The 15,888-nt window shown below is 44.7% G+C and overlaps 1 protein-coding gene across 9 annotated transcripts in view; it reads right to left on the reverse strand.

Annotated features, from left to right (window-relative positions):
- Ankrd44 (ankyrin repeat domain 44) overlaps positions 1-15,888 on the reverse strand; it is a 290,453-nt gene that overhangs the window by 188,087 nt on the left and 86,478 nt on the right. For all 9 annotated transcript variants that reach the window (XM_031367511.1, XM_031367509.1, XM_031367508.1 and 6 more), the window contains exon 2: positions 2,563-2,646. In XM_031367511.1, the coding sequence (XP_031223371.1) occupies positions 2,563-2,646 (84 nt within the window). The remainder of the gene's footprint in view (positions 1-2,562; positions 2,647-15,888) is intronic.

Consider the following 15,888-nt stretch of genomic DNA (forward strand, 5'->3'; position numbering starts at 1 on the left):
ACTGTCTGGCCACTGTTGTGTCCCTCCTGTTTAGCATAGAGTTGTGACTCAGTAAATAACTAAAGTGTGAAAAAGATGGCCCAAACACAACTTAGTGGAATCACTTTAACTCCCTGGAAGCTTGTAAGACCAAAGTTGATTGTGCTGACTTTTCAGGGGCGCAGCAGCACAGGGATAACCCCTCCCCCTGGAATTAGGTGCGGCTATATGACAGGTCACCAAAACGGATGACGAACAGAAGTGATATACACACTCCACACTGACCCAGGAAAACCTTCCCACACTTTCCCTCTAGGTTTATTGTTCTTTCTTCAGCCAGACTGTAGGCGACCCTTACAGTGACCCTAGAAAACTTCACAATCATACCTCAGACCCCACGTAAAAAGGGGACACTCTTCTCATGTGTTGCTGAGAGAACTAAGCTCTCGATTTCAAACATTCATTAGTCATCTATGTGTTCCAGAGCTAAGCCTAGCTAACCAATCAGGAACGGGTTGTTACTTTTTCAAAAAGAAACAAAGGCCATTCAAAGGTCAGTACAATTCCCCCCCCCCCAGATGTAGATGATTAAAAGTTCTGCTTGTTTGTGACTATTAGGAGAAGATAGTAACCTTGCCTTAGGCTTGCCAGTGTTTGGCCCTCAGCCACCAAATAGTCTGGGCAAATTCCTGTGATGTCAAAGCTCTTGACAGTGAACTTGCTTCATAGCCTCCTGGTCACACCCTACAGGTCCTGGATCAATGCCCAGCTGCCTCTGTAAGTCCTCTGTCCCTGACTTCATCCTGGCTTACCTTGCAAAAACACATCTCAAAACATTGCCCTGTTGTTCTTACTGCCAGCGGAGGAGAAGCTGCCAGAAGGCCTTTCGGAAAGCCACACCGATTTGGACAGCCTCAGAACAAAGGCTGCTCCAAAGAACCGGTCTTGGAAGGGAGCCACCCGCCAGCAGATCCGAGAGAGATGCCTCCTTAGAGGTGGGTTATCACCCCAGGGCAAAGATCTGCTTACACTGAAGACGGACCTGACTCTCCCTGCCTTTTCTGCTGAACCCTAAACTGTAAAGAGGACTCTTCTCCCTAAGGAACCCGAGCACTTTGATAACCAGATTGTGTCAAGTGAATTAGCAGCATGCCCTGCACCTAATCGCTTGTTCAGCCTAACTCTAAGAAACTGTCAAAGGGATCACTTAGCCAATGCTTGTGCCCTTTGGTGCAGGTGACTGATCTGTTTGGAAACTTTCCAGATACAGTATATGTGTAGATCTTTTGATGGATGTGCCATAGGATGTTCCTTTCAGGAATTCAGTGAAATACCTTGACCCTTTTCTCAGGGAACTATGCAAGATGCTCAAGCACACACCAGGTTTCAACAACTTCAAAGAGGACGGGAGTTAACAGCTGCTGAGAGTTCAAAGGTTCAGTCCAGGGTGATGGACTCCCTAGGGCAAAAACCTGCAGACTTCTCCAAAGGGCAGAGTATGAGTGGGTCTGGCTCTGTCCAGCCCCTGGGCTCAGCAAGTCAGTGTGAGAGCAGCAGAGACAATGTGTGCAAGATGGATGGCCACACTCCAACAAAACTGCCCCTGGACACTTGTTTCAACTTCTTATTGATCGTGCATGTCAAAAAATGTTATTCTCCTCATCTTTCTTCAATCACTGAAAAGAACAAAAAGCTTTCATATCTGGTGGTCCACGGGCACAGGTTGCCAAACTTCACAAGAGCCAAGGAACATTACGTCGAGAAAGAAAAATGGTACAGCTTCACTATCATTGCCTTCTTAATAGGGGCCGGGGCATCCTTTCTTTGTGGATATACACAGCAAACCACGGGAGTAGTGGCAGTCAGTCTGACACTGTCACCAGGAGACCTCACAGCCATGCAAGAGGTGGTGACAGGTCACTCAAAACACAATGCTAGGCACTCTTCACCTTGTGCTCACTGCCAGATCTGTCACTGTATCTTAAAGAGTATATAGACAGGATATAAAGTGGATTTTCCCCCCTTCTGGTTTCAACTCGTAGTTTTTGCTTTTTCCGTGATGAATGAGTGTGATTGACAGGGAAAGCATAAGACCCTAAGTGAAACTCCGAGGCCTCAGAATGGTCATTGTAACTGTATAAACATTCACAGAGATAGAGTTTGAGGCTGGAAAACTACTTACCTGGTGCCTTGAAATACTGTGTGATGCTTTAATTTATGAGTTGATTAGATTAAGGTCAGTTTTTGTAAGCATATACATTACTGTATCCTAAATTTGATTGTTTTTTTCCCCTCTGTTTTGCAGTGTTGGGGGTCTAACCCAGGTCTTGTGTGTGCTAGGCAAGCACTCTTCCCTCGAATGACATCTTCTGCCCCCTTGATCTTTAAAATCTTTTCACAACTATATTTCAATATAATTAATTTAGTCTAACCCTAGGGTTTCACTCTACGGGTTTTTGAAACAATAGTCTAAAAAGCATCCCAGAGCTCTCACAATTTTCTACAGGGGTCCACAGTACAGAAAATGTTAAGAGGCCTTGCTTGGCCCAGAAGAGGACCTGTACAACTACTACAGCCTCTCACCAGTGCATTCACGTCTTCAGTCTTATGGATGAGCATGCGAATTTCCTCTGGGTCTCCACTGAAGATTGCCTGGACCAGTGGTGGCTGCAAAACCAAGAAACTGAGTATTAGGACCATTACCAATATATACACCGGCATTCAAATGCAGATAGCAGGAAGGGTATTTGTTGCCTCTAAGTTTATTTAAGAATTATCAATGAGCAGGCAGTAATAAATAAGACTCCAGCCTACATTCACAAAGTGTCTGAGATAGACCTTAAAGATCCTGTCAAGAATATGGCCAAACACAGGTTTCTACACTCAGACCCTATTAAGGACTAACCCTTGTCACCACCAATTCAAATGTTGAAGTCACTGAAGACTTGCCTTGGAGAGCTGCTGGAAGGTTCTAGCAAGGGATCACAGATGCTCTTGTACCCTGACAGAAGACTGGTCTTCTACTCAGGGAAGGGCATCCTCTTCCAAGCAAATGTACAGCTTTAGGAGGGATACAGATTGCCCTCACACCCAAGAGAAGCCCTTTGTGGAGGACATTGGGACTTAAACACTTGTGGACCAATCTTTAAAACACCTTGCAATTGTTCCCAAATGCTTCCAAAGCTTTAGCCAGTGGGCACTGGCTGGCTTACAATGATTACATACCTACTGGTTTAAAATAAGCTATAACAAGGGCTAGTTAGAGAATGGGGATGAGGGGGAGCAGAGAAGAACCCATTCCAAAGTAGAAGGAACTATATATAAAGTGTGACCCAGCCACAGAGCACTGAGCTCTGTGGGGTAAGAGGAAGAAAGACACCTCAAAGACCAAGTGTGGGTTTCCAGATGGAGAAGGAAGGGCAGTCCATCCTAAAGAGAAGGTGTGCACGGGGTGCATGTGCAGAGAACCTGCCAGAAACCATCACTGGAGTGGGTGATAACTGTGGGAAAGCGCTGGGTTCAGGGGCTAGACTTGCTCCATATGATGAAAGATCTTCTTCAAAGGCAACGCCACCATTTCCCAGCCTCCTGCTGAGATCATTTCCCTCACAGAATCTGAGTCTAAGCATGGCCATCACTGGCTACACCCCCTCATAGGATGACTATTAGTAGGGCCAAATGGCACAGGGAGAAAACATTATGCAACTATTCAACTCTACTCAAATAATGTTTTCAAAAACTTAAAAAAAATGGAGACTATGGGGACTTTTGATATTGGACTGAATGTATTTTGCGGTATGATATGGTTACAAGCCTATAGGGGTGAGGGAGTAGAATATGGTGGTCTGAATGAAAAATGGCCCCCATAGACTCATAGGAAGCAGCATTATTAGAGGGGTGGCCTTATCAGAGAAAGTATGACATTGGGAGGGGTGGGCTTTGAGGTTTCAGAAGCTCAAGCCAGGCCTAGTGGCTCACTCTTTCTTTCTGCTGCCTGTTGCTCCAGATGTAGAATTCTCAGCTCCTTCTCCTGCACCGTGTCTGCCTGCATGCCACCATGCTCCCACCCTGACAATAATGGGCTAAATCTCTGAACTGTAAGTCAGGCCCAATTAAATATTTTCCTTTATAAGAGTTGCTTTGTTCATTATGTCTCTTCACAGCAATAAAATCCTAACCAACACACACATACACACACAAAAAAAAAAATATGCGATATGGAATATTCGGCCTCTTTTCCCCCTAAACTTCAAATCTTGGCAACTAGATATATGCATTTGCTTACAACTTTTGTAAATGTTTTAGTCCTACCAGACTGGAGGATGGCAGTGTCCCAAGTTTGACCCAGCATAAGAATCATCCGAGATGCTTATTAAAATAAGATCCCAGAAGTCTTTCCTGAGAATTCTGATTAAGCTCATCTAGAGAAGGGGACTGAGAGTGTGGGCTCTAGTGAGTCAACACCTACCCTCTCTGGAGCTAGAAGCAAACACTAACCTCGAGTGGCTCTACAGAGAGATCCTCCCCATGCCTGTTTTTTTCCTGCTAACCAAGTCCCCAGCAGAACCACACCAATCTCTTCACACTGCTCTGTCTGCTGAACCCTTAGCAAAACGCTGTTGGGTGAGTCTCTGCCTAAATAAACTTTGACGGAGGGAAAAAAACAAAAACAAAAAAACTCCATAAGGCAACATGTAGAGGCCGAGTCTGGCAGACTGCAGTGTTAAATCAACAGAGGTCGCATGACAGCTGACAGGCTCAGCGTCTGAGGTGTGAGGCCAGCATAGGCCTTACCGAACCAAGGGTCAGTCACTGAACAGGAACACGGTGATCCGCCCAGGGCCTCTCACTCATGAGCATGAGGAATGCAGACGCTCTGTAGGATTCATTAAGTCCTCCTCAGGGGAGGCAAGCCTCCGGAGCAATGGCTGGAATGTTCCCCAAGGAGAGGCTCCCTGACACGGCTGCCAGGGAAGGGTGCCAGAGCCGTTTCTAAGCACACGGAGGTGTGTCGAGTTTCCCAAGGGCCCGGGGCCTAGCTCCGCTCAGAACTGCTTTGGACCACGTGGTCAGACGCAGATTCCCTGGCTTCCACAGGAGGAGGCCGAGCCTTCATAAGTCCTCTAATGCTGCCGTCACATATACGCAGTCACACACCCACAATATATCGCACATATATGCACTGTGCACATAGGCATCTATACTTGGACATGTATGCATAGGGACATGTGTTAATTCACTTACAGTTACTGTCCTCTCCCTGCAACTGGGCCTGTTCTCCACTACCCATGCCAGACAGACATGTGCTAAGCCTTAAACGGGAAGCTTTACCTGCGGAAGGCTGTGTCCGAAGACTTGCTGTGCACAGTTCAATGGGTCTCCCCTAGCCTCAGTTTACTCCACTCAGGTTTCAGTCAGTGGCAGTCAACTTCAGCTCAAAAATATTAAATGGAAGATTCCAAGAATAAACATTTTTCTTTTTTTTTAAGATTTATTTATTATTATACATAAGTACCTTGTAGCTGTCTTCAGACACACCAGAAGAGGGCATCAGATCTCATTACGAGTGGTTGCTGGGATTTGAACTCAGGAGCTTCGGAAGAGCAGTCAGTGCTCCTACCATCTCACCAGCCCACATTTTTCTTTTTTTACATTATACATCATTCTAAAAAGCTCCACAAAATGCTGTGTTATCTTGCTCTATCCTGCCTAGGATGAGAATACACTACCTGCCCATGAGTGTCAGGTGCTCCCTCAGCTGTCAGATCATCTGTTGCTATGTTCAAGTGTCCCTGATTTATCAATGTCCCCAGAATAAAACAGTAGTGGTGGTGGCCATTTTATTACAACATAATTATTGTATTTGATTATTGATCATTACTGTCAGTCTATAAATCAAGTGTTATCATAAAGAGGTTCACATACACATGATTAAAAGGAAGCATTGTACACACTGGTGTGGTAATTCATGGTTTCAGGCCCTCACTGGGGTGCTAGGAATACATACCCTGCAGATAAGGAGACACTACTGTATTCTTTTAAAAACTCCAAATACTCTAGCACCAACACAGGCAATGTAAAGCTGTGCAGTGCAAGCTTTACTGAACACACTCTCGAAACAAGAGTCAAACTGTGAAAAATCAGTAACGGGAGAAAGAGTATTTTTAGAGGTGTGGCAGTCACTTCTACTTCCATTACTAGAACTTTCTTTGCCCCTCAGCAGCTACCCCCAGCAATGCTTGCACGTGCGGTGAATACTAGCACAGAGTGATGCAGAAGGCAGCTGCCCTTTCCCAGCCTGGCTTCCCAGCGGCATAAGGGCAGGGTATTTGGATGGGACTTGTCCCCCACTTCCGCACACTCTCATCTTTCCTGGAAGGGAGGACAGCCACAGTTAGAGGTGACTGGTCCCCAGGCTGATGACACTTGGCCTGTATGGACAGCAGAGCAGAGGGCTCCTTGTATTTGATGGCCGCTGTGAGTTCTGTAGCAAACACGGAAAAAATAAAGACTCAGCAGAAAGCTGCTTTTTCTTCTCACAACCCTTTCATCCTAGTGCAGAAGCATTGAGGAAAGGAATAAAGAAAGGGGGAGAGGGAGGGACAGAGGGTAGGAGGAAGGGAGGAAGGAAGGGAGGAAGGCAGGCAGGCAGGCAGGCAGGCAGGCAGGCAGGGAGGGAGGGAGGTAGGAAGGAAGGAAGGAAGGAAGGAAGGAAGGAAGGAAGGAAGGAAGGAAGGAAGGAAGGAAGGAAGGAAGGAAAGAAGAAAACAAACTTCATTTTCAAAAGTAAGACCTGTGAGACATTATTCTCAAATATGGAGTAGGGTTACAATTCCACTAGGGGGCGCAAGATAGTAATTTGTTATCCTATCAATGTACAGGTGGTATAGTTAAGGGGAAGGAAGGGAATTCAAGGGTCCATCCACTTCAGCTTTAAGAAAGTTCTTAGATCCCAGCACTTGCAGAGTGAGTTCCAGGACAGCCAGGACTATACAGAGAAACCCTGTCTTGAAAAAAAAAAGAAAGAAAGAAAGAAAGAAAAAAAAGAAAGTTCTTAGAGAGAAGCAAACACACACACACACACACACACACACACACACACCATGAACACACCGAAAAAGATAAAAGAAAGAAAAGGATCAAACAGTATTGTTTAAATCCCACTTTTCTACTGAGCCGCGAGGTCCCATTGTTTCAGGAACTAGGAACAGACTATATGGATAAATCCGAGGTTTGAGAGCATCATTTTCATCATTTGAAAACACAACTTAGACGACAAAGGAATGACTCAGTTGGTAAAGTTGATATCACACAAGCACGAGGACCAGAGTTCAGATCCCCAGCACTCATGTAAAACAGACACAGTACTGGGGGGGCGGAGCTCAGAGACAGGGAGATCCACAGAGCCATTGGCCAGCCCATTGAGCTCAATGGAGAAGGCCCATGCCCAGTGAGAGACCCTTTCTCAAAAAATAAAGTGGAGGCCAGTGTGATGGCATGCCTTTAATCTCAGCACTCAGGAAGCAGAGGGGGTGGATCTCTGTGAGTTCAAGGCCAGCCTGGTCTACATAAGTGAGTCTTAAGATAGCCAGGGCTTCATAACAAAATGAAAATAATGAGGTGGAGAGTGATAAAGGAAATCACTGGACGTGGACCTCTGTCCTCCACAGGCGCTTGCCTCCATGCATACAAACATGAGCACACACATGCACCTCACATCAACACAGAAATGAAAAACACAATTCAATCCTTCTCTCATTTCTGCCATCCAATGAAGAACAAAGTCCGGGGCTGGAGGAGGTGTTTCATTCTGGGTTCAGTCAGAGCAGCTGGCAGGGGAAAAAAACGAAATTGACAAGCTTGAGTTGGGGGCATATCTCCTTGGTGGACTATTTACCTAGCATGCGTAAGGGTCTAGTCAATATAACAACAACAAAAATTCATGTGTTCTATGGAAACCACTACTTAGACATCTGCTGAACCCATGTGGCTAGCTGCAAGCTTTTTCCTATCTAAGCAGACCTTGGATGAGAAGCCAGGAAGAGAGGCTCACTGAGACCAGGACCTAGAGCCAGGGGTAATAAATCCAAACACATCTAGAAGATGCCCTAGCATTGTGCTCCACATCCTTGGTGTGCTGGTTGTCTCTCTCTGATGAGATCGCGTAGCCAAAGACCTCAAACATAAGAGCAAACATCTTGTATTCTGATCAGGAAAGGATGCTGGAACCAATCAATAGCAAGGGCATTGAAGTTCCTAAACATCTGCCTATACTTGAGCATTCTGGGCACAGTGCATCACCAAGGAAGGATGGGAGCATGTTATTAGTACCTAATCATTGACACACCAATAATCTGGCTACATAAAACCACCAGCTTATACGAGTAACCTGGAACACTTCAAAAACCAGTAACAACTAGTTTTTTGTTGTTGGTTTTTTTTTTTTTTTTTTAATGAGGCAGAGCTTGCATTTTTGCAAGAGGATAATAAAAATTTGCTCAAGTCGCTTGGTTTAATGAACAAAACGTGAGGGTGTTCCTCACCAGCAGGCCCAGCTGTGTGACATCTAGCAAGGGTGCTGTGGAGTGCTTCCCGACTATAGATCACCCTTTACCTGGGGAGCTCACCCCATCACAAAGGATGATGATGATTATGAAAAGCAAAACTGTCTCCCTAAGTACTATAAGACCCAGACGGTCCTCATAAGCATAATTTTTAATTAGGGAGTGAGACAGTCAATGTTTGAAAATGTCTCTTAGCTGGGTATGGTGGCTCACACTGGGAAACCTGGTACTTGGGTCATCTGGGGAGGTAGAAGGAGAAAATCGTGAGTTTCAGATCAGTGTGGGAAACAGCAAGTACACATCTCTTAATTAATTAGTAAAGGCTGAGACTCAGTAAAATGACAATTTCACTCGTCAGAACCCACATTTGTAAAAGAAAGAAGAAAAGCAAGGCCTGATGAGGTACCATTGTGACCCCAGTGCTGGGGCCAGGGGTCAGCCTGCCTTGTCTACTCAGCAAATTCCAAGACCCTGTTTCTGGGGGGAAAAGTGGGGGTGCAGTGCTTGAGGAGTGATACCTTCATCCTCCTCTAGTCCATGCTCACATACACACATACGCACATGCACATATGCACACACGTATGCACACACACACACACACACATGCATACATATGCATATACACACATATGCATACACAGACAGATGCACACATAAATGTGAACCCACACACACATGAACCACACAGGAACGAAGGAAGGAAGGAAGGAAGGGAATGTGGGGGAGAAAGTTTCTATGGTGCATGTTACAAAGTCAATGTTATAAATGTAAAATGAATAGAATGAAAAAGGAAGTACATTGAATCAGAAACTGGGTAAATTATTATCTAGCCTTTTCAAAATGGAAACAACACAGAGGCAGCGGCTCAGCGGTGGGTTCTGAGGACCAATTACTAAGCTGGGGAGCAGTCGTGTGCTTTGCTGCCCCCTCTGCTCTCCAGCTCCACCTCAGCCTCTCTGCTCTGCTCTTTGAGGACACTCATCTTTCCCAGAGAACAGGCAGCCCAAGATGACATGAAGTCCAGACATGTCAACTTTGCTACTAGCTACTGCAAGACATGAAAGGAGAGGTTAGACAAAAAGAAATGATGAAACCGCAGATCAGTTAAACTGAAACCTGAGGCAATCCTGATTTTCCTGACCGATGGGTGCTCTTTTACCACAGTAGGGAGACTGCTGCTGTGAAGCTGGTTGACTGGGAGTCTCCTTAGCAGAGCCTCCTCGTCTACAAGATGAGTTAGTAGTAGCCACTTTACAAGACACACTCAACAAATTGTGTAATACTTGCCAACCCCGTACAAGGCCCGAGGCCTAGAGTTCCTGCCATGAAATCAAGGATCCCTTCTGACTTGAAGGATCCCTTCACTTTATAGGTGAAGTTTCCTTGTGACCATCCTACAAACTGGGTGAATAAAGAAAGGGCCTTGGAAGGTTTCCTTTAAGATTACAGAGTAAGAGCTAGTGAGATGGCTGAGTGAGTAAAAAGGCTTGCCAGACAAGCCAAAAGACCTGAATTTGAGTCTGATCCCTGGAATCTGTGACTGAAGGACTCCCAAAGCTGCCTTCTGATTTCCATGCACATGTAGACATACACGTACACAATGATCATAAGAATTTGATTATACATATTTATATAACATACATTATGTTGTTAATATACTATATATTTCACATAATATATGATGCATGTAATATAACTACATATTATTATGATACTATTATTATTATTAAGTAAAAGAATACCACTGTAGGACAACCATCAGATTAGGGTCCTAATCCATGCAACACTACCTCTGAGGCAGAAGGGCTGCTCCTGCTGGGAGAGAGCAGAAATCCAACAGCCTGAACTCATCTTAGTTGTACTGGGAAAACCTCAAGAATATCACACAGCTCTTCTGTATGAAATCTAACTCAAAGACAAATAATAGAAACTTTACTAACATACTCCACCATCTCTCTTTGATCAAGTATGAGCAAAGAACAGTACACACATGCATGAAAATGGTCTAAGAGGGCCCATTCTTCTATAGATTTAACATATGCTGATGTTTAAATGTGCTGTGTATTTATGCCTGCTTAATAGAATTGGAAACTGACCTTACTACTGAAGGTTAGCAAACACACGTACAGTTAGGCCTTCTTCAGCAATCTCTCGGTTATAAAGGAAACGACCTCCCTGTTTGGATCTGTGCGGGGTCAAATGGTTTACCTGCCAGTGAGAACTGAGATGATAGATTTATGTTCTCCTGATTCTGCCCAGTCAGGGCCTTCTCTCGCATGCCACACAGACGAGGCATGATATGACATAATAGCTGTGATAGCTTAAGACCAACTTGGCCTCGGTTTCCAGATAGTCCCATCTTGTTTTTACTTTTGGTTTTGCTTGGGGGTGTTCATTTGGTTATCTCTGAGACAAGGTTTTGCTCCATATAACTCAGGCTGGTCTAAAACTTACTATGTAACCCAGGCTGGCCTACAACTCTCAATAGAACTCCTGTGCACTAGGATTATGGGTGTGAGCCACTGTGTCCAAATACTAGATACCTAGTAGCCTGCAAAGTACTACCAAATGAAGGATACAGCCTCTATGATACATGGATAGTCACACTACGTAGTAGCTACATACAGACGAACAGATTTTATTTCTGAAAGAACTATTCTTTTTTGTGGGGGTTGAATGGGACAAGGTTTCTTTGTGTAGCCTTGGCTGTCTTAGAACTAGTTCTGTAGACCAAGCTGACCTCAAACTCACAGAGATCTGCCTGCCTCTGCCTCCCAAATGCTGAGATTAAAGGCCTGTGCCCACCACCACCAAACTCGATATGACTAGTCTTTAAAAGCTAACACTGAAACAAAAAGTCAGAAAACCGGGCAGTGGTGGCACACGCCTTTAATCCCAGCACTTGGGAGACAGAGACAGGTGGGTTTCTGAGTTCAAGGCCAGCCTGGTCTACTGAGTGAGTTCCAGGGACAGCCAGGGCTAAACAGAGAAACCCTGTTTCAAAAAACCAAAACCAAAACAAAACAAAACAAAAAGTCAGAAAGCAAAATAGATGAAAGACTTTTGTGGATATGTGTCATCAGAAAGCTGGAGAGCGTGCTTCCAAGGAGAAGTCTGTGAGGGGTGGGTTAAGAATAGAGCTCTCAAGGTAATTGGGTAGAAGAGTAAGTGGCTGGTTGGAGAAACAGTGAGCCAGCAGGAGTTCTATCTAACCTAATCTGTAGACAAACAGGAACTCGGGCCTTGAGCAAGAGAAAGGCATGGAGCTTTCGCAAGCACGTGCTCTGGCCGCAGCATGTACACTGGAGGAGGAGGCACTGGAGACACACAGTTGGAGACCCAGTGAGAAGACAACTGTCACAATTTAAGCTACTGAAGGAAGGAGCTTTCTGGCCTTCCTTGTGACAGGTTTGCCAAGTATGGCCTACAGGGATGCAGTGGACACTACGGACACTCTTCTCAACTCTTTAACGCCTGCTCTGCTCCTGGATGCAAGTTTGGCTCAGTATCTTGGCTTCTTTCCTCATCTCTTTATATATAGCTTGGAGTTCCTGCCCTAAGACGCGAATGTTTCCAGGTGAAATCGAGGTTACTTCCTTTAGTTCCAGAACACTCCCATTCCACCCCACACACATACACAGAACCCCTGCATATGTAAGCTCTGTTTTGTCAGGCTTGACACTTGAGCACTGAATTGAAATCATAACATTTCAAAAATAGGCCATATCCATAAAGAGAAAAGGAAAACAAAACACGGCAGATACGCTTTGCCAAGTACCATATTTTCATCACGATCTGCTGCCAACTACTCCAATCTTTTTTTTTTTTTTTTAAACTCTGTCTAGTTTCAAATGGCTGGAGATCTAATCTAAACCTTAGCTAAGTTAATTAAATAGTGTTGGGGAGAGAACTTTTAAAGAGAACTGGGACAAGGGAGATGGCTCCACAGATAAAAGCTCTTGCCAAGAAGGCTGATGCTCTGAGTTCAGCCCCTGGAGCCTACTTGACAGAAGGGGAGAAATGCCCTGAGTTATCTAACCTCCGACCTTCATATATACACCACAGCACACTTGTGCATATGGGTGCATACACACCTAAACAAATATAATTTTTAAAAACCTATTTGAGTAAAAATACAGCAGACCCAGGAGAATACTATGTACAGAATATTTAAATCAGTATATTTTTAGTGAGACAAAAAGAACAATGATAAATAATTCTTTAAGTTTCTGTTTTACCAATCTGTTTAAAGGCTTTATTTCCTAACTTTTTTGCTTACATTCTTTCTACAACTGTACCTTATACCATATCAAATCACATTTCAAATATGGTGATTTAATCATGTTAATCAATACAAGTCATTTCAGAGATCTTTGTGGTGAGGAAAACCTTAAAGATGACTTTAAGAATTATAGAACACTCTTTGTTCAGAGACGTAAAGCAGTTTTCAACTATAGGATATAAAATGTGACTTTTGTTAATAACTAATACACCTCCTTTATATTCCTCCTTTATAAAAAGTGTATGCCAAAAAATGACCTACTATGCTTTTCTCATGGTGGTCACTTAAGCAGTTATAATTGTGGCAGCCTCAGAAGTGAGAAGATGAATAAGGCAATTTGAGTTGCACTAAATACAAGATCACCATGTAGACACAACACAAAAGCCATTCCTTAGGACCAAATCAATCTAGCTGACTGGGAGAGTGCGGGCTATGAGTACCACCACTGAACAATGTAGACTGACTTAGTCAAATCAAGTCACTCATGATTCTGGAAAACTCCAAACTGAGCTTGTCTGAAATCTAATATAGTCTGAATTCTTTGAAAGCAGCAGCAAGTCAACTTTTACACAAGCATCCCTTTCCAAAGCCTACTATGAGTTTCTCTTGAGCCCTGTCCTTCTTGTCTGTGGATTTCTCTTTGATCTCCATGAGCATTTTGTAGAAGGGAGATATGACAGGTCAGCTCTCACTATGTCGCCACAAATGCAGAACTAGGGACTGTGCAAACTGCTGTCAGTTGCCTTGGTGTCCCGACACTCTCAAATCCCTAGCCTGGATCACCTCTGCCTGCAATGACTAGAAGATGCCCTGCTACCCACGAAGCCAGGAACATCGCTAGAAACCGGAATCTAAGACTCCTCTCCAGGTGGTCTTCTGGGCAGCATCTTTGGCTTCTGCAGCCCAAATCATGACAAGGGCATTCATTGATGGATGCCTAAGGGAAATGATAAGACGGCAGGAAGAGAGAGGAGCCTGTGGGGCTGGAAAGCAGTCCACATGGGAAATGGTAACTCTTACAGAAGCAGACAGGCCTATCTGACTTCCTTTCAAAGACACTGGCCCAGTTTATATTTACTTTATTTCTCCAACTATTACCCACCCAGCGACTGATAAGGGATGTTTTCTAAACATTACTCAAGTGCATTCAGACAACCATACTCAGTCCTGGTCCACAATGATTTACTAAGCATAAGAAAATTTGCCATCCTTCCCTTGAGAGGAGCTCTAACACGTAACAGGAAGCGCCCCACATAAGCAGCATGAATTAGAGAGAAACTGTGTCTGGCCCTCTGAAAGATGCAGCCTTTGAAGTAAGGACTGGAGGTTGCTGGGGTTTATAAAGTCAGGGCATCAGGGGAAAGAGAATGAGTGCCTTCACACTTTGAAGGGTGTGAGTGGACGGAGCAAGTAGAGGGAACAGTTTTCTCCATGGGACATGGGTGAATGGATAGAGGGAAAAGAATTCAATGGGGTAAGATCACAGAAGCCCTTTGGTACATACCAAATAAATTTGGACTCTCTTCTGTAGAATTGGGAAGCTGTAATCTGTTTTTGCAGGGGGAGGGTGACTTAAGAATTGTGTTTTGGGGGCTGGAGAGACATCTCAGTGAGAGCAACTGCCATTCTTATAGAGGGCCCATATTTGATTCTCAGGTCCTTCGTCAGACAGCTCACAGTTGCCTATGCCTCCAGCTCCAAGGGAACCAACATCCTTTTCTAGCATGGGCACTGTTATGAACATTGTGCACATACATTCAAGCAGGTACACGCACATAAAAGCAAAGTGTTTAATTAAAAAGAAAAGAAGAATTGTAGAGCCAGGCATGGTATAGCACATGCCTATAATTTCAGCACCTGGAAAATAAAGGCAAAGCATTGGGAATTCAAAGTTATTCTCAGCTACATAGATAAGTTTGAGGCCAGCCTGAGCTACATGAGACCCTGTCTTAAAAGTAAAGAGTTGTTTTTTTGTTGTTGTTGTTTTTTTTTTTTCAAATAATAAGCCTAGCTCCTCCATTGGGGACTTTGTGCTCAGTCCAATGGATGGCTGTGAGCCTCCACTTCTGTATCTGTCAAGCACTGGCAGAGCCTCTCAGGAGACAACTATATCAGGCTCCAGTCAGCATTTGCTGGCATCCACAATAGTGTCTGGGTTTGGTAATTGTACATGGGATGGATCCCAGGGGCTAAACCACCAACCAAAGAGTACACATGGAGGGACTCATGGCTCCAGCTGCATAGGTAGCAAAGGATGGCCTTGTGGGACATCAATGAGAGGAGAGGCCCTTGGTCTTGTGAAGGCTTGATGCCCCAGAGTAGGGGAATGCCAGGACAGGGAAGTAGGAGCCAGTTGGTTAGTGAGCAGGGAGAGGGAGGATGGGATGGGGGTTTTTCTTCGGAGAGGATAAAATTTGCAATGTAAATAAAGAAAACATCTAATTAAAAAAAGGAAAAAATAAGAGAAAAATAACAAATAAAAAAAAGAAAGAAAGAAAGAAAGAAAACAGGGGTCTCCGTGACCAGTCTACAGCTCTAAAAGGTAATGTGCTCTCCACTCCTTTAGAGTGGTCAGAGCAGCCAGCGCCGCTGGAGCTGCCTGAAGACTCTCCCTGACAGAGTGCAGGGCTCTCTGCGGAGGCCAGCCCAGGCACCACCAGGAGGTTGGTGGAGGAGTGCAGTAGAGCTGTGATCCTCTATGCTGGGGAGAGCCAGTTGCTAGCTGTGCTCTGCTCTGCTGCGATAGACCGGAAGCTGCTGGGCCTCTGAAGGTAGCGCAGCCCACATCTGCAGGACCTGTTACTCATCCCCAGCACAACCACAAAAACACAGCCTGGTGCTGCCGGTTTGAGTACTGTTTGCTCAGTCCAGGTCTGAATAACAAAGGAGGCTCTCCTCATGCTGGGAGCTCAATGAACAACAACAACACATGTGCAGTACCTTTCTCTATACTTAAATCCCAACTCAAAACTTAGAGGATAAGATACCTTTTTTCCTCTCTCCACCAGCCGAGCAAGATGCCCAAAGGAAAGAAGGCGAAGGGGAAGAAGGTGGCCCCGGCCC

The sequence above is a fragment of the Mastomys coucha genome, unplaced genomic scaffold (genome assembly GCF_008632895.1).
Source record: "Mastomys coucha isolate ucsf_1 unplaced genomic scaffold, UCSF_Mcou_1 pScaffold14, whole genome shotgun sequence".
Classification (NCBI taxonomy): Eukaryota; Metazoa; Chordata; class Mammalia; order Rodentia; family Muridae; genus Mastomys; species Mastomys coucha.